Here is an 18,700-nt window from a genome sequence, read left to right as displayed (position 1 = left end):
CCCTGGTTTAATACAACAGATTACTGTTCAATACACTGTATAGTGAAAAAAGATATGGCAGAAATGGAAAAGAGAGGAAAACAAGAATATTCAGTTTCATGGTTGTCACTCAAGGCAAACAGCTTGAAGAGATTTAGGTCACCTACAAAACAGAGGCTGAGAAGAAAGGTGATAGGACTGAAGGAAACTGGAACAGTGATAAATAAATAAATAATAAATAAAACTTTAATTTATATCCCGCTTTTTGTTTCCACAATCAAAGCGGTGTACAACCTTTTAAAAATACAACATATACAATTCCCCCCCTTAAAAAGGATTAAACAATTCCATCTATTAAAATTATAGACAATAAAAATCTAAAAACAACACTACAATAATAAAATAACGGTGGGCAGAGTCTTCGCTTATATATGTCTGTGGGGGGAACGTTACATGGCCGGGTTCTATTCTGGGAAGGCCTGCCGGAAGAGATCCGTCTTGACAACTTTCTTGACGCTCTCAAGGTTGGCAATTTGATCTCATCCAGCAGGTCATTCCATAAAGTGGGAGCGATTGCGGAAAAAGTCCTCTGGGAGGTCGCCGTCAATCTGGTCTTTGTGGACTGCAACAAATTCCTCCCAGAGGATCTGAGGGTATGGGGCGGATTGTACGGAAGGAGGTGATCCTTTAAGTAGGTTGGGCCCAAGCCATGGAGGGCTTTAAAGGTAATGACCAACTGTGCCCGGAAATGAATAGGCAGCCAGTGGAGTGATTTTAATATAGGTGTAATATGGTCACTCCTAGTTGTTCCTGTAATCAATCTGGCTGCCATATTCTGCAACAGTTGAAGTTTCTGGACTAGGCACAAGGGTAGCCCCATGTAGAGCGCATTGCAAAAATCCAAGTCTTGAGGTTACCAGCACATGTACTACAGTTTCGAGGTCACCCTGTTCCAGGAAAGGGCGCAGCTGACGTATCAGCTGGAGCTGATAACAGGCACTCTTGACCATTGCATTCACCTGAATCCTCATCTGAAGTGACAAGTCAAGAAGCACCCCTAAGCTGCGAACACAGTCCTTTGAGGGGAGCGTGAAACCCTCTAGGACTGGAGGTTGCGGCCCGATATCTGGTTTGGGGGCTCCTACCGTAAGTACTTCTGTTTTGTCTGGATTCAGCTTGAGCTTGTTTTCCCTCATCCAGTCCATTACTGCTGCAAGACATTGACTGAGGGGAGAAATGCCATCTGTCGTCATTGCTGATGACCAAGACATGGAGAAGTATATTTGGGTGTCATCAGCATACTGATAACATCCCGCTCCATGTCTATAGATGATTTCTCCCAGCGGCTTCATATAGATGTTGATCATAACTACTAGCTTGTGAAGTTGTTTGCCCAAACACCTCTTATTTATTAACACCCTTTTGCAATAAAGAACTGCTATGGGCAGACCCACAGGCCAAACAGGAATACATGTCTACATCTCTGTAGCTCACAAAAGGCACCTATGCTACCAGTAATCTCTGAAGTTTCAAGCAAGAGAAGCTTCTTACTTAGTAACAAGGATGCGCATGTATGGCATGCACAGACAATGCATTAGTCCCTGTGGTCTCTGTTGTGTCTATTCTGACACCGAAGCAAGTAATTTCTACAACACAACAGCAGGACTGCTGTTCTTCAGAAACAGTCATCTTTACCTGCACAGCCTTCCACTAGATGGCTGCAGTTAGCTCACACACACAAACATAGAATGGATGTGAGCTTCCTGAGAAGTTGGCTAGGTCCATCTGTCCTCACCTGACCCTGTCCTCCCCACAATGCCAATCTTCTCCTTGGGTTTGATAGTGAAGCAGACTTTCTTGAGGACAAGCGGCAGGTTCTCCCGATACCTCATTTCTGCATTTTCAAAGATAACCTCTCCTTCCTGAGGCCAGTCTGGAGGAGGAGCCTTGTTCTTAATCCGAGCTGGAGCTTCCAGAGAAAGAGTCTGGGAAAATGACAGGGGAAAGGGAGAGGAGAGTTGAGTCAGGCCTTTGGGCCAAACAGTGTTCCTGGGAATGTTTCCTCTTAATGACAAATAGGTAGCTATGCATTCATTATACAATACATTTCAGAATTTATCAGGAACTGAAATCTATACAGCAGGAAAGCAGGAACAGGACCTGATGCTTTAGAGCAGGGAGCCCAACAGCTCTTATCAGCCTCAGCCAGCTTGGCCAGTGGTTAGGGCAGTACTTCTCAAATAGTGGGGCGCGAGGCTCCATAAAGGGAGACTCGTTTGACCAATTTTATAGACAAATGATAGTATTTACAGTCGCGCAGGGGACGCGAAATGTTTTCTTCTTCCTAGGGGGGGCATGACAGAAAATAATTGAGAAGCACTGGGTTAGGGATAGGGACAGTTATGGTCTCATGGTACATTGAAGGAAACAGAAGCAATGTTTCTCAAAGTAGGATTTCCTAGGGCAGTGGTTCCTAACTTTGGTCCTCCAGACATTTTGGATTTCAGTTCCAAGAATTCCTGACTGGTGGCCAATTTGACTGGGGCTTCTGGGAGTCAAATTCCAAAACACCTAGAGGACTAAAGTGTGGGAATCTTGCACACGGGGAACAGATATTTGGTTGGATTCACCCACTGGCTGTTTTCTTAGTTAGAAAACTGCAGTCTCACCACTAAAAATATAAAGTGTACATCATATAGAAGAGGTTGCATCTCCTGAACAACTTTAGGGATACAAATTGCCTGTTCATGTCCTTGAAAGATCATTCCTCAAAGAGGAAGGTTCTAGATCTGTGGAGCAGGTGGCTGAATGGCTATATAATCCTGACCTATCAACCCCCAAAGGGATTCTAGTGCAGTCAGTGACCCCTGTTGACATCCCTTTGCACTCAGGTTAACACGAGGGAACATACACAGAGTCACCTGCTCTCAGGCACTCTCCCTCAAGTTTACTAATTATAGGATTATAGGATCCACACCTTCCATTGACACCTATAATTCAGCATTATAAGATTGACACCATTCACTCTGTGGCTGTCTAAATAAAAGGCAAGTAAGGCAGAATACAAAATGTACTTGCTGCCACTCAGGAAGCAAGAGTGTTGTTGTTAAACATCTACCTGAACAGGCTATAATCCTCCCACGTCTGAGAAAGGATTCTTTCTGGTCACAAAGGAGCTGATATCCTGCCTTGCCCTAATCTGAGGCTGAACCTTTTGTAAGATTTGGATGGGAGAATTCATCTCCAACCATCTTAAAATATACTCAACACAAGGAGGAGCCATAACATTCCCCTCCCTTCAGCCACCATCTTGAAGGAGAGAGAGAGAGGCAGGCGAGGTCCACCAGGCCTGCCTGGAAGAAGCAGAGCCCTCCCTCGGGTCCCTCTGCCTTGGTCCAGGCCTCCGAGGGAGAGAAGAATGCTGGACCTGATTCCCTTCCCTTCTCCTTTTGTGTCCTGTCTTTTAGGTTGTAAGCCTGCGGGCAGGGAACCGTCTGGTTAAAAAATAATAAATGTAAGCCGCCCCGAGAGCCATTAGGGCTGAAGAGCGGGATATCAATACCTCAATAAATAAATAAACAAACAAACAAACAAACAAACAAACAAACTTTCTCTGTCAGGTCTCAAGAGTTTATAAACCTCTGAGTGTTACTAGCAGTTTAAATTTGTTCCTCAGCTGCAGAAACTTCTAGAACTGAGAGAGAGCACCCCTGAATGGAAGAAATCAGCCATCAGCACAAGATGTCATCCTCCCCACAACCAGAAAGAAATGAAGTCTAACCCTTCTTTAAGTATGTGCACACACACTGTTCTTCAAGCATTTCTTGAGTTCAGCCAGCAAAGGAAGAGCCATTATGCCAATGCAGTCCAAAACAAAGACAATTTATTTAAATCACTGTCCACTATCACAAAATGTTCATGTTTAATTTTCAGCACCGGTCACAAGGTCAATACAAAGTCAGTATTAAAATATAATGAGGTGGCTGGAGACATTTTCCAGAGGCAGGCCATCTGGAAACATGACAAGCAATGAGCAAAACACAGAGAAATTGCTACCTTGATATAGTGGTCAATCCTTTCCACGGAGGTGAAGCGGGCCTCTGTCTCTGAAGCCAGCCTGACCGTGAACTGGAACAAGCCTGTTAGCTGAGTTGGAAAGAAAGAAGACTTGAGCCACAGACACCACAATCTCTGCGGCATTAATTAGTTAAGATGTTTTATTTATATTCTGGTGTATATCCCACAAATATAAAAAACAACATTAATGACACACACAAGCGTAAGTTCCATGCATGCATGCCAGAGGAGGTCCAGGGGTTAGTTTTCCCCTCCTCTCTCCACAGCACCCAAAGTCCCTCCTCACAACCTACTGTGAAGCCCCAAAAGTTGTCTTTCACAGCCATTTGCAGCAAACAGGCAACATCAGAGAAGTATCTATCTACCTCTCCCATATCCAGACATGAATTGACCCCAGCCCGTGGGCCGGATGTGGCCCACAGAGGCGGCAGGACCGGCCCCAGCCCGGTCCTGCTGCCACCGCCACCTTCTCCTCCTGGGCCGCGCGACTGCGTTGCCCTCCTCCTCCTCCACCGCGTGCAGGAGGAAGAGGAGGGCCGCGCGGCCTGGGGCAGAGGAGGCAAAGGGGGAAGCCCCGCACCGCCCTCCCCGCGCAGCCCCGTGCTACCCTCCGTGCGGCCCACCTCCTTCTCCTCTGCCTCCTCCGCCCCACCCCCAGGCTGCGCTGCGCATGGAGGAGGGGGGAGGAGGAGCAGGAAGAGGAGAAGGAAGAGGAGGAGGGGGGAGAAGAAGGAGGAGGAGGAGGAAGAGGAGGAGGAGGAGGAGCAGAAGGAGGAAGGGGTGAGTGGCCAGAGGCCTCAAGGTTTTTTTAAATTTTATTTTGTGTGCTTTAAGTGCTAACAAGTCTCCCTTGCTTTGACAATGATAGTGTGATGATGATGATGATGATGATGATGATGATGATGATGATGATGATATGAGTCAGCTTGAGAGGCATGCAGGCACTGTTTCAGAAGCCGAGAGAGTGTCACCTTCCAAAGTGTGTTTTGGGTGCTTTTAATGCTAACAAGTCTCCCTTGTTTTGACAGTGATAGTGTGGTGATGATGATGATGATGATGATGATGATGATATGAGTCAGCTTGAGAGGCATGCAGGCACTGTTTCTGAAGCCAAGAGAGTGTGACTTTCCAAAGTGCCTTTTCTGTGTGTTTTTGGTTCTTTAATGGTGATATTGATATCAGAAAGCCTCTGAGGCAAGGCCAATGTAAATTGCTGTGATTTTTACAAACTCATGCGCAGTGGAAAAAAACCAAAGTCCCTTGAGCAAGTACACACTTCTGAGAAGTACACTTAGTGCAAGAACTGTGAAACCACCTTGACATGTTCAACATGCATAGCCATGTTAAACCATGCTAAGTGTTAAACCCAAGGGGTTTGGTTATGGAATAAGCCTCTGAAATATGCAAGAGTCCATGTTAAGTAAAGCCATGTTCAATGCCCAAATGTGCTGTTGTATGTGTTTTGGAATGGAGGTTGGGGGTGTTTGGCCAAAAAGGGAAGTACATTTCTGCCATCTGTCTAGGAATAATGCCCAAATGTCCTCCATTTTGATCATGCCTAAGAAACATGCATTTATATTAACATTTTTTAAATCATCCAATTTTTTCGCATGTCCTCCATTTTTAAAAATGTGTCCTACATTTGAAAATGCTGTCCTATATTATTTAATTATTTGTTTTTTTGTCCCCCCTCCCCCCCCATTGTCTGGGGGACACCAACCTGGCCCCCGGCTCAAAAAGGTTGCTTACCCCTGGACTACAGCATTGCTGAGGCTCTCTGGCTGCTTGTCGCAAAGGTTACTGGACATACAAGGCAACTTTGGGGCTTTGGGTGGAGAAATACTGCTCAGCATAGCATAGGCTGGCCTGCAGATATTTATGCTAATGGGATGTTGGATTGAGGCCAAAGTGGTATTAACTATGTACTCGGCCAAGTTAATACTGTAATGGAGTCATTATCCTATTCCACAATCCAAGACTGTACGTACTTTAGTTAATGAAATGGTAGCAATCAGAGAGGCACATAAAAGGACTGGCTGCATTTTAAAAATCAATTTTCAACTTAAATTTCATCAGTTAGTTCAAAATCATGTACAGAGCAACAGTCTGGCTGGCATCCAGTTAGGGATATGGAGACATTTAAGTCATGCTATGTGTATGAGGCCAAAATGGCACAATAGCACAGGCTTTCTAACAACAACAACAACAACAACAACAAAAATAATAGTTGTTATTTATATTTCCCGCCTCTCCCGTGGATCGAGGCGGGATTACATCAATAAAATAATACAATACAAATTATAGTCAATAAAATATTAATACTGAAATACAAACATTCTTATTAGTTCTATAAAATGGCAAAGTCATCAAATAATCAAACAATCGTAGTGAAGAGTGGAGCATTTCATCATGATCTCTTATACAGAAACCGGTGGATAAGCCTGCCAGAAGAGATCCATCTTAAGTGCCTTCTTAAAGGCATCTAAGGTGGTAATAAGATGGATCTCTTCCAGTAGGTCATTCCACAATTTAGGAGCCACAGCAGTGAATGCCCTATGGGCACTTCCCAGATGTTCTGAGTGTGCGGGGCGGATTGTGTAGGGAGAGGCGTTCCCGCAACAGTTGCAGAAGCAGATTTGTGCAGACAGCGTGTTCCTTTGTGCCTTGTCTTTAGCTACTGGTAGAACACCTGTGTTGAACAGCTGTGACATTTTGGCCCCATATGCGTAGCGTGGCTTACATGTGTCCATGTGCCTGACTGGAGGCCAGTCAGAATGTTGCTCTGTAAATGATTTTGAATAAATTGTGAACTGCAGTTATGCACTGTGTGCTGCAGTTGAACATCCTATATTGTGCACTCAAGTTGTGCATCATGTATTATGCAATGCAATTAAATGGCATTAATCACTAACGTGTTGTGCAACATTGCTAGTCTGCATAGCGGTTGCATAGTGTTCACATAACAATCTCCATGTGTGGATATTTACACTATGCTGAGGAGACATTGGCTGGCAGCTTCTGTGTCCTGAAGCATAAGCATCAAAAATAAAATACACTAAATAGAATCCTATCCTATCCCTTCTTTGACCACACAGTTTCCCCTGACTTTCAGGGAACAGAACATAGGACTTTCTGCTGATACACTTATTAATGATTCTCTAAATAGCCACATTAAAATATTATTACTGACATATTCCATGTCATCACAGCAACTTAGCGACTGTTTCAGGGATCAGACAGATAGAAAGGAAAGAAAAAGGCAAACTGTTTGAAGCCACAAGTAGGGAGCTTGAATAAGCAAGCTACCACTTTAATTGTACAACTCCCAGCATCCTTACTCATAATCAGAATCAAAAATTTCATACATGCTGAAAGACAAGGGAAGACCTCACCTGAACGGCATAGGAGATCGCTAGGCCAGCATACGCAGAAGGGATCTGTCCATGCATTAAGACAATCATTAAACCAGTGGTTGTAATGAGGGCAATGCTGACAATATCCAGTCTGACAGCTAGCCAACGCATTGCACAGCTGAACAAGTAGAATGGTGCTTGGTTGTCATCTAGCAGCTCTTGGTATCTATAAGAAAGGATTTCATTTTATGTTGTTGTTGTAGTTGTTTTAGTATTCTTTGTGGAATTTAAATAAATAAGTTTTTTTAAAAAACATTTTAAAAAGGAAGGAAGGACCCCACCCCACAATGAAAATGGTACAACATCTAGCATTCAATCTTATGTGATCACTGTCAAATGTTAGCAGTCAGAATTTAAACACTAGCAGCATACAAACACTGTGTTTTAGAGAAGGAAAAGAATGTTAACCTGTGCAGGAACTCCTGCCCTTTATTGTAGGCATGGATTGTAGAGAGGCCTTGTATGCTCGAAGTGATGTGTGAAAGGAATGGAGACTGTGTGATGTTGTCCAGGCGCTTCAGCTCTCGAATGAAGACTCTGCGGACATAAAAAGAGGACGAAATGGAAATGAAAGACCTGACACTGCAAACTATTTAATAAATTACCTGCCTAGAGTAACACGTGTGAAAAACCGCTGAACAACTAACTGTTGTTTACCTAGATACAACATGCAGGATTGTAAAAAGGATGACAAGGGGCCCAACTGCCATTAGGAACCACGGGAAGACACCAGAGATCACTCCCACGCAGAAGAACACCAAGATGACGTTCTGTATGAACATTTCAGCTTGAAATGGCAGACGGACATCAACTGGAAGAAATGGACAGAGATGGAAGTCTTCGCAAAGGAAACTAAACATAAAAGGTCTAATCAAGTTGGGCAATATTACTTCTTTATTTACTTGGATTATTTATTCTGTGCCCTTCAGCCAAAAAGGCTTCTGCCTATGCACCACAGGATCAATGTTCCCTGTTAAATTCTCTTTCACAAATACAGATTCTACTCCTGCCCTGGGGATAGAGACCCACCTCTTCATAAGAGCATCAGAAGGTTAATAGTAAGGATTTGAAGCAACTCATCTTATACATAAGCTTGTCACAGCTTATGTAACTTCAAAAGAATTAAAAAGAAAGATTGGGAGACTGAAAAACCAAGTGGTACTGGAACAGCATTTGACAGAATTCTTATTAGTTCAACACGACCTTGGATTACATTGCTTGATCACCTGCATAATCCCACAGATGGCAAGTCTGATGTTAAAGGAAGGAAAAAAGATTGTGTTCTCTCCAAGAAACAGGCTCCCCACAAACAGGATGCTTTTGACACAGAGGAGCCTCCAGACATCTGTCTGCCGCCTGAAGTGGCTCATTCCCAGGAGAACAAATATATCATTTGCTTCCCCCTCCCCAAAAAGTTGAAGTAGTTTGTGTTCTCCGGTCACTTATCTGTCCATAACCAAACCATTAAGTCAGATCAATTACCTTCATCCATATCTTTGGAAAACCTATTAAGAATCCTCCCTGTAGGCGTGGTGTCAAAAAATTTCATAGGACTACGAAGAATACGTCGGAATAGCTCATCATGGAGTCTGGAAGACGCCCGCAATGTCCCCTGCAAAAACAGTAGAGGTGATTACTTTGTGTGTATACACTTACTTTGTGTAAGACTTTCAGTGGAGGCTCACAGAGGCCCATCAATTCTCACACTAACTTCTCTTAAAAATAGTGGCTAAGAAGTTTCCTTTTCCCCTCACATGCAGGAAATTAAGGTTCCAACAATAGCAGTTGAATATACAGTGGGCTCTCTCCTTACGCGGGGGATCTGTTCCAGATCCCCCCGCGTAAGGGAAAATCCTCCTATGCTCGAGCCCCATAGAAAATAATGGGGCACATGCATGTGGCGGAGTGGCCATTGTTTTCCTCTCCAAGCAGCTTCCACGTAAGCTGGAAGCCATGTAGAATGCATCCGTGCATGGCGCTGGTGCACTTTACAAAGAAACAACCTCCCAACCTCCTTATCTATTATAGTCCCAGGCAAGAAGCCATCCACCCTCTGTCCCCAGACAGACAAACCTTAACAAAGACGACCCCACGCACAGCCTTCAGAATTAGCATGACACCCATCGAGAGCGCATAGATGGCGGCATAATAACGCATATGAGGGTGATCCTTCATGCTGTCGCTTACAACTGTTTCATTTCCCAAATTCAAAGTAGTGTTCTGTTTTTTAAAAAAAGAGCAGTGACATAAGTTAAATATTTTTCACTTATCACTAGTTAGACCTTCAGTCGGATCTAGCATGGTTCTTTGTATGTTCTTATTAAGTGTACAAATCTGAAAAGTTACCAGAATGGAGCTCTCAAATGTATCCAACATCTCTAAGGTGTGCCCTTCTATAATCAGCTAGATTCAGATATGTTGGTAGATTTGCAAACAGTACTAAATATGTGTGCGCTGACATAAGAACAATTATTTAGAGCAACAAATCAAACTGGACTATTCATTCCAATTGTTGCAATAAGATTGTTAGGGCCACCCTCCCCTTAAACACCAGGTTAGTTAGAACACTATCCACAATACAGTGGGCCCTTGGTATATGCTTTGATCCACGGGGAGAGGTGGGAAAACATAAATATAACTTATTATTATTATTATTATTATTATTATTATTATTATTATTATTATTTATGCGGGAGATCAGTTCCGGACCCCCATGCGCAACGCCATTAGGGACAAAAGTCCCTCACCTACCTACCTACCTACCTCCTTCCTACCTTCCCTCCCTCCCTGCCTCCCTCCCTCTTTCCTTCCCTACTTACCTTGTTGGTCACCGCCACCTCCTCCTCGTCATCGCCGCCGCAGGAAAGGCAGGGTGGTGGAGTTGGAGGCCAAGAGGTCTCCAGGCCGCCACCTGGCCCTTCCGCGCCGGTGAAGAGGAAGCTTGGCCTCGTCCTCCGTTGCCTTCTCCTCCTTGCTGCCGCTACCCGCCGCCACTACAGAAGGTCCGGGTGGCAGCCTGGAGGCCTCTTGGCCTCCAACTCTATCACCTGGCCTTTTCGTAGTGGTGGCGGTGACAAGGCGGCCGAGGTCACGTGGAGGCCAGGAGGCAGTGCTGGAGGCCTTGAATGGCTATAGAGCTGCTGCTTCGCCTCTTCGCCACCCGGCCCTTTCATGGTGGCAAAGAGGCAGAGCAGCAGCTCCAGAAGCCTCCAAGGCCTCCAGCACTGCCTCCCAGCCTCCTTGTGACCTCAGCCTCCACCACCGCCACGGGAAAGGCTGGGTGGTGGAGTAGGAGGCCAAGAGGCCTCCAGGCCACCACCTGGACCTTCTACAGCGGCGGCGGAGAGGAGGACGAGGCAGTAGAGGATGAAGCCAAGCTTCCTCCTCACCACCGCCGTCGCCACTGTGGAAGGGCCAGATGGTGGGCTGGAGGCTTCTTGGTCTCCAACACCACCTGGCCTTTTCGCAGAGGTGCCGCAAGGAGGTAGAGCCAAAGCGCGGCCTCCTGGCCTCCTCATGCCCTCAGCCACCTCACCACCAAGAAGCCTCCAGCCCGCCACCCGGCCCTTCCATGGTGGCAGCAGCAGTGGCGCGGAAGCCGTGGCTGCGGGAAGGCCGTGCTCAAGGGCAAGCTTCAGCCCCCTCTCCGCCACTGCCGCCACTGCCACTGCAGAAGGGCCGGGTGGTGGGCTGGATGCTCAAATCTGTGGATGGCAAATCCACGTATAAAAAGGGCCGACTGTATATGCAATTAGACTTACAGCTCTCATTTCCATTCTTTTTCCTAGCTCTTTCTAAATACTGGGCCAACAAATGGTGTTTCTCAGCCACCTGGCACTGTTCCACTATGAAAACCTTCCTAGAAATAGTTATTAACAGTTTGATTACTGGCTCTTAACTCATTTTATACATAATCACTATCAGCTTAACTACCCCTTTTCCCACCAAAGAGCTACTTACTAATATTTCTAGTAACTATAATAAGGTACAAATCCACCTGGGTACAGTAATACTAATCTATATTACCAAAAGTCTGTAAGTATTATGTTAAGATATTTACAGGGAAATATTTTATATTTTGATCATTCATGTGGGAATTATTAGCAAGACTAAACTTGTCCCCCACTTCCACCACAATCATTGGAATTGTCAAGACTAGCAAAATTTCATCTGACAACCAACCTTTTTAATTTTCAAATTAATGAGACACCCAACTTACTCAGTAGGATATGCATGCCTTTCATTTTACACTTCCTCACTTTTTAAACATGAAGAATGTTAGTGTTGCTTATATTGATATATTAGATGTAATGTTTACATATTATTATATATTTCCATTTGTACATACTATTTAGGCTCTATCAACCTACTTCATCTACATCAGTCTATGGCCAGAGTAATTCCCAGTAGGCATAAGCAAAAAAGATGGAATACAGGATGTTTATACCAAGTCTAGTTTGAGATTAAAATATTGCATTAACCACTAAGGCCCCTTTCTACAGCAGATGCAGGGCAGCTTCAATGGGTTGCTCATCTGGTTTGTGCCAACAGGGTTTATTCAAAACAGACTTGTTTGTCCCTTCTCATGCAGAAGAACTTCCCACCCCTAGTGCTCTTACCCCACTGCCTTGTTTGATCCAGTAACTCAGCCACCAATTGCTGAAGGCAGTGCTGCCCACATTCAGTATAAACAGCGTCATGATGACGATGAAAGCAATAGGGCCTCCAGCGGCTTGGATATAGATGCCGTAAACTGACCAGGGGACCGAGCCTTTGCCTTTATCCTCCAGCTGCATGAGCTGACCTGAAGCGCACATACAAACACAGAAGAGAGGGTGCAAGGAGTGAACAGACTAATGCACAATATTCAGAATTGTGTATTGTCAAGGTTTCCGCATCAAAATCACATAGATCTCTTTCAGAATGCTTACACTGATGGCCAGCATACAAATTTATTGAAGTAACAAACATCTGTAAGGGCTAGAAGCAGGCTCTACTGAACATGCTGCCTTATAAGCACAGTTCTATCAATTCTCAAAATGAGCAATGCACCTTTTGAAGGCATTCACTGCAGGTCTACAAGTGTAACAAATACTCCTTGGCATGGATTCTTTAATTAATTAACATCTTTGTGATAGGAAAGCAATTAAAAAACCACAGTGGCAATTAAAGGGCATAATGAGTTCACATCTAATCTAATTTTCAACTGCTCTAAGCATTGTCTGGAACGTACCAGATGAGAAAAGGAAATATGATCCATTAGATTATTTATTTATTTATTTATTTATTTATTTATTTATTATGGTATTTATATCCCACCCTTCAGCCCTAATGGCTATCAGAGTGGCTTACAATTATTATTTTTATTTTTAATTTAATTTCAAACCCAAGTTCCTTTTAAACAGATGGAAATGTGTACACTTGTCCCTCCATATTCGCTAGGGTTAGGGACACAAAACACCCGTGAATATGGAAAAACCGCAAATAACAAAAACATTATTATTAATATTAACCTTTATTTATAAAGCGCTGTAAATTTACACAGCGCTGTACATACAATCTTTTTAATTGGACGGTTCCCTGTCCTCGGGCTTACAATCTAAAAAGACACGACACAAAAGGAGAAGGGAGTGGTGGTGTGGAAGGGGCCTCTCTAGTAAGATAACACATATAAAATGCATAGCAATACAGGAAATGATTCAATAAAACAGACAACAAAAGAACATCAAATAGCATGTAAGAATTATGCAATGCCTGGGAACGCTTCTCTGAACAGGATGGTCTTCAACTCGGTTTTGAAGCTGGTTAAGGAAGTGATGGCTCTTGCTCGCGGGGGAAGAAGGTTCCAGGAGTGAGGGGCAGCAAGTGAAAAGGAGTGAATCCGAGATGGGGCAGAGGAAATCCTGGGCTGAGACAGCAAACCTAGACTACCAGAACGGAGGGCCCTAGTGGGAATCATAGAATCATAGAGTTGGAAGAGACCGCAAGGGCCATCCAGTCCAACCCCCTGCCATGCAGGAAATCCAGATCAAAGCATCCCCGACAGATGGCCATCCAGCCTCCGTTTGAAGACCTCCAAGGAGGGAGACTCCACTACACTCCTAGGAAGTGTGTTCCACTGTCGAACAGCCCTTACTGTCAGAAAATTCCTCCTAATGTTGAGCTGGAATCTCTTTTCCTGCAGCTTGCATCCATTACTCCGGGTCCTAGTCTCTGGAGCAGCAGAAAACAAGCTTGCTCCCTCCTCAATATGACATCCCTTCAAATATTTAAACAGAGCTATCATATCACTTCTTAACCTTCTCTTCTCCAGGATAAACATCCCCAGCTCCCTAAGTCCTTCCTCATAGGGCATGGTTTCCAGACCTTTCACCATTTTAGTCGCCCTCCTTTGGACACGCTCCAGTTTCTCAATGTCCTTTTTGAATTGTGGCGCCCAGAACTGGACACAATATTCCAGGTGGGGCCTGATCAGAGCAGAATAGAGTGGCACTATTACTTCCCTTGATCTAGACACTATACTTCTATTGATGCAGCCTAAAATCGCATTGGCCTTGTTAGCTGCCGCATCGCACTGTTGACTCATGTTCAACTTGTGGTCTACTTGGACTCCTAGATCCCTTTCACATGCTGTCTCCTTAAGCCAGGTGTCAGCCATCCTATATTTGTGCATTTCATTTTTTCGCCCTAAGTGCAGTACCTTACATTTCTCCCTGTTGAAGTTCATTCTGTTAACTGTGGCCCAGTTTTCTAGTCTATTCAGGTCATTTTGAATTTTGATCCTGTCCTCTGGAGTATTAGCTGTTCCTCCTAATTTGGTGTCATCTGCAAATTTGATAAGTATTCCCCCAATTTTGTCCTCCAAGTCATTGATAAAGATGTTGAATAGCACTGGGCCCAGGACAGAGCCCTGTGGGACCCCACTGGTCACTTCTCTCCGGGATGAAAAGGTGCCATTGTTGAGCACTCTTTGGGTTCGGCCGGTCAACCAGTTACAAATCCACTTAACAGTTGCCTTGTCTAGCCCACATTTTACAAGCTTTTTTGCAAGAATGTCATGGGGAACTTTGTCAAAGGCCTTACTGAAATCAAGATATACTATATCCACAGCATTCCCTTCATCTACCAAGCTGGTAATTTTATCAAAGAAAGAGATTAGATTTGTCTGGCATGACTTGTTTCTCTGAAACCCATGTTGACTCTTTGTGATTATGGCATTGCCTTCTAGGTTTTCACAGACTCTTTGTTTATTGATCTGCTCCAGAATCTTTCCTGGGATTGATGTCAGACTAACTGGAGGATAATTGTTGGGATCCTCTTTTTTCCCCTTTTTGAAGATGGGGACAACGTTTGCCCTCCTCCAGTCTGCTGGGATCTCTCCTGTTCTCCAGGAGCTCTCAAAGATTATTGCCAATGGCTCTGATATTACATTTGCCAGTTCTTTTAGTACCCTTGGATGTAGTTCATCTGGTCCTGGAGACTTAAATTCATTTAGATTAACCAGGTATTCCTCTACTATCTCTTTACTTATTCTGTGCTGAAATTCCCCTATTCTGTCCTCTGCTCCATTATCCTTAGGTTGAGCCCCTTTTCCTTTTCTGAGAAGACTGAGGTAAAGAAGGTGTTGAATAATTCTGCCTTTTCTCTGTCTTCTGTTAGCATTTTGCCATCTTCTCCACGCAGTGAACCTACCGTTTCCTTCTTCTTCCTTTTGCTGCGGACATATCCAAAAAAGCCCTTTTTGTTGTTCTTAACCTCTCTAGCAAGCCTGAGTTCATTCTGCGCTTTAGCTTTTCTGACCTTATCTCTACACTTGCTAGCTATTTCTTTGAATTCCTCTTTGGTGTTTTCCCCATTTTTCCATTTCTTATACATGTTCCTTTTAAAATTTAGCTGAGCTGAAAGTTCCTTTGTCATCGATCCTGGGTTCTTGCGACACCTCCCATTTTTCCTTCTCACTGGAACTGTTTTAATTTGTGCCTTCAGTATCTCCCTTTTGAGAAACTCCCATCCATCTTGAACTCCCTTCTCTTTTAGTATTCCTGACCATGGGATCGCCCCCAGTATTTCTCTAAGTTTACTGAAATCCGCTCTCCTGAAGTCTAGGATGCGTGTCTGACTATGCCTGGCTTCTCCTTTCCACTGTATAACAAACTCCAGGAGAACATGGTCACTTCTTTCTCCTCACCTTCCCACCAGGGCCCTCCGTTCTGGTAGTCAAGGTCTGCTGTCTCAACCCAGGATTTCCTCTGCCCCATCCCGGATTCGCCCATTTTCACTTGCTGCCCCTCACTCCTGGAACCTTCTTCCCCCACAAGCAAGAGCCATCACTTCTTTAACTAGCTTCAAAACGGAGTTGAAAACCATCCTGTTCAGAGAAGCCTTCCCAGGCATTGCATAATTGCTTGCTATTTGGTGTTCTTTTGTTGTCTGCTTATCAAACCATTTCCTGTATTGCTATGTACTGTATATGCATTATCCTACTTGAGAGTATGGATTTTCCCATGGAAGAAGATCCATGATGAAGCCAAGCCCTCCCTCCAGTCCATCTGCCTTGGTCCAGGCCTTGGAGGTAGAGAGGAACTGCTGGACCTCTTACCCTTTCCCTCCACCACTCTCTTCTCCTTCTGTGTCATGTCTTTTTAGATTGTAAGCCCGAGGGCAGGGAACCGTCTAACTAAAAAGATTGTATGTACAGCGCTGTGTAAATTTACAGCGCTTTATAAATAAAGGTTAATATTAATAATAATGTTTTTGTTATTTGCGGTTTTTCCATATTCACGGGTGTTTTGTGTCCCTAACCCTAGCGAATATGGAGGGACAAGTGTACACATTTCCATCTGTTTAAAAGGAACTTGGGTTTGAAATTAAATTAAAAATAAAAATAATAATTGTAAGCCACTCTGATAGCCATTAGGGCTGAAGGGTGGGATATAAATACCATAATAAATAAATAAATAAATAAATAAATAAATAAATAAAGCAGGACCTTATACTGAATGCGGAAAGGGAGGGGGAGCCAGTGAAGGGATGCCAAGACAGGAGAGATGTGGTCAGAGCGGTGGGTGGAAGTGATAATGCGTGCAGCTGAATGCTGGACAGAGATTAAAGGACGGAGGTGAGAAAGAGGAAGCCCAGCCAGGAGGACATTACAGTAATCAAGTCGTGAGACCACTAGGGCATGGACCAGGATCTTGGCAGTAGAGGCGGAGAGATATGGTCAGATTTTGGCAATGTTGTATAAGAAGAATCTACAAGCCTTGGCTGTGGTCTGGATCTGAGGGATACACGACAGAGAAGAATCAAAGATGAAACCAAGACTGCGGGCTTGCTGGACTGGTTGAATAGAAATGTTGTCCACAGAGACAGAACAGGAGAGTTGAAGGGTGGGCTTAGGAGGAAAGACAAGAAGCTCCGTTTTGGACATGTTGAGCTTCAAACGCTGATGGCGCATCCAATGCGAGACAGCTGTGAGACATGATGAAACTTGCTGTTCGAGCCTTGGAGAAAGGTCAGGGGTGGAAAGATATAGCTGGGTGTCATCGGCATATAGATGGTAGGAGAAACCAAAGGAGCTAATGAGTTTTCCTAAGGACAGTGTGTAGAGAGAAAACAGAAGGGGACCCAGAACAGAGCCCTGGGGAACTCCAACAGAGAAGGGAACAGGAGATGAAGTCTGACCTCCTGCAACCACTGCAAAAGATCTGCCAGACAAGTAAGATCTAAACCAGTCAAGAACAGAGTCTGAGAACCCAAGGTCAGAAAGTATGTCAACTAGGAGACAGTGATCAACGGTGTCAAAGGCTGCAGACAGATCAAGAAGGATGAGAACAGAGTAAAGGCCATTAGCCTTGGCCTGTAAAAGGTCATTGGAGATCTTAGTGAGAGCTGTCTCTGTGGAATGCCTTGGGCGGAAACCAGACTGAAAGGGATCGAGGATGGAGTTGGCTTCAAGAAACTCAAGACAGCGAGAATAAACAACCTGTTCCAAAACCTTAGAAAGAGAAGAAGAGAAATTGGACGATAGCTAGACAGAGAAGAGGGGTCAAGAGAAGGTTTTTTCAGAATTGGGGAAATGAGAGCATGTTTGAAGTCCGAAGGGAAGGAGCCTGTAGAGAGAGAGAGATTGAAGATATGGAGAAGCGAGGGGAGAAAAGAAGGAGCTATAGAGATTAGAAGACGAGTAGGAATTGGGTCAAGAGAACAAGTTGCAGGTTTGGAAGAGTTCAGAAGTGTAGAGAGTTCATCCAAAGAAGCAGGAGGAAACACAGAAAATTTGTTAGGGGAGGGTGATAGAAAATTATGAGCAGAAGAAGAATCAGGAGGGACTATCTCAGAGCGAATAGTGGCAATCTTAGAGATGAAATAATGAGCAAAGTCATTAGGAGAGAATGATGAAGAGACAGGAGCAAAGAGTTGAAGGTGGAGAACAAACGCTGCGGGCGCCTCTCATTGGCAGAGATCAATGATTTGTAATAATTCTGTTTTGCCATAGACAGGGCGCGTGAGAAGGAAGGAAGAACAAACTTGAAATGGATAAAATCAGCCCACTGTTTGGACTTTCTCCAAAGACTTTCGGCCGCTCTAGAGCAGGACCGGAGAAACTTAATGATGGGAGTAAGCCAGGGCTGAGGCCTAGTCTTAGAGGAAGAAGTGCGTACAGAGACAGGGGCAAAGCGGTCAAGAGTCGAGAAAAGAGTGGAGTTAAATAGAGACATTGCTGAGTCAGCAGAGTCCCCAAGATTTAGGGAAGAGAGAGATGAATCCAGGGTCTGACCAAGATGGTTAGAGTCAACAGATTGAAGATCACGAAAATGGCGTTGAATAGTGTGACGAGGAGGAGGAGTATAGGTAAGAGCAAAGGAGATTAAATGATGGTCAGAGAGTGGAAAGTCAAGTGCCAGGTAGTCAAGACAGTGACCGAGAGAATGAGTTGAAGAGTTGGAATGTGGTTGGAGGCCAAAAGAAGCCAGGAGAGAGTTAAAGCGAGATGTTGTCGGGTTATTGGAATCATCAACATGGATATTAAAGTCACCTAGGATCAAAGTGGGGACTGAATCTGAAAGAAAGAATGTCAGCCATGATTCGAAGTCTGAGAGGAACTGGGTGGCAGAACCAGGAGGGCGATAGATAACTGCAACACGGAGCTGTAGAAGAGAGAAGAGTCTAATAGGATGAAACTCAAAAGAAGAGAAATGATAGCTGGGGGGAAAAGATAGAACTTGAAAGTG

The 18,700-nt window shown here is 44.3% G+C and overlaps 1 protein-coding gene across 6 annotated transcripts in view; it reads right to left on the bottom strand.

Annotated features, from left to right (window-relative positions):
• LOC149317856 (ATP-binding cassette sub-family C member 5) overlaps nucleotides 1-18,700 on the bottom strand; it is an 85,801-nt gene that overhangs the window by 11,229 nt on the left and 55,872 nt on the right. For 5 of the 6 annotated variants that reach the window (XR_016279936.1, XM_089508566.1, XM_089508567.1 and 2 more), the window contains 8 exons: nucleotides 12,089-12,273; nucleotides 9,543-9,689; nucleotides 8,952-9,081; nucleotides 8,127-8,280; nucleotides 7,878-8,006; nucleotides 7,449-7,635; nucleotides 4,036-4,125; nucleotides 1,775-1,964 (listed from right to left, as the gene is read on the bottom strand). Coding sequence is in view for 5 of the 6 variants with exons in the window: in XM_089508566.1 (XP_089364692.1) it covers nucleotides 1,775-1,964; nucleotides 4,036-4,125; nucleotides 7,449-7,635; nucleotides 7,878-8,006; nucleotides 8,127-8,280; nucleotides 8,952-9,081; nucleotides 9,543-9,689; nucleotides 12,089-12,273 (1,212 nt within the window). In the remaining variant the exon portion in view is untranslated. The remainder of the gene's footprint in view (nucleotides 1-1,774; nucleotides 1,965-4,035; nucleotides 4,126-7,448; nucleotides 7,636-7,877; nucleotides 8,007-8,126; nucleotides 8,281-8,951; nucleotides 9,082-9,542; nucleotides 9,690-12,088; nucleotides 12,274-18,700) is intronic. The other variant, XM_089508570.1, reaches the window with a different exon arrangement.

This window comes from Sceloporus occidentalis, unplaced genomic scaffold, assembly GCF_023333645.1.
Source record: "Sceloporus occidentalis isolate IW3139 unplaced genomic scaffold, rSceOcc1.0.p SCAF_2, whole genome shotgun sequence".
Classification (NCBI taxonomy): domain Eukaryota; kingdom Metazoa; phylum Chordata; class Lepidosauria; order Squamata; family Phrynosomatidae; genus Sceloporus; species Sceloporus occidentalis.
The sequence above is the reverse complement of the archived record's forward strand: the minus strand, read 5'-3'. Positions and strand labels throughout refer to the sequence as shown.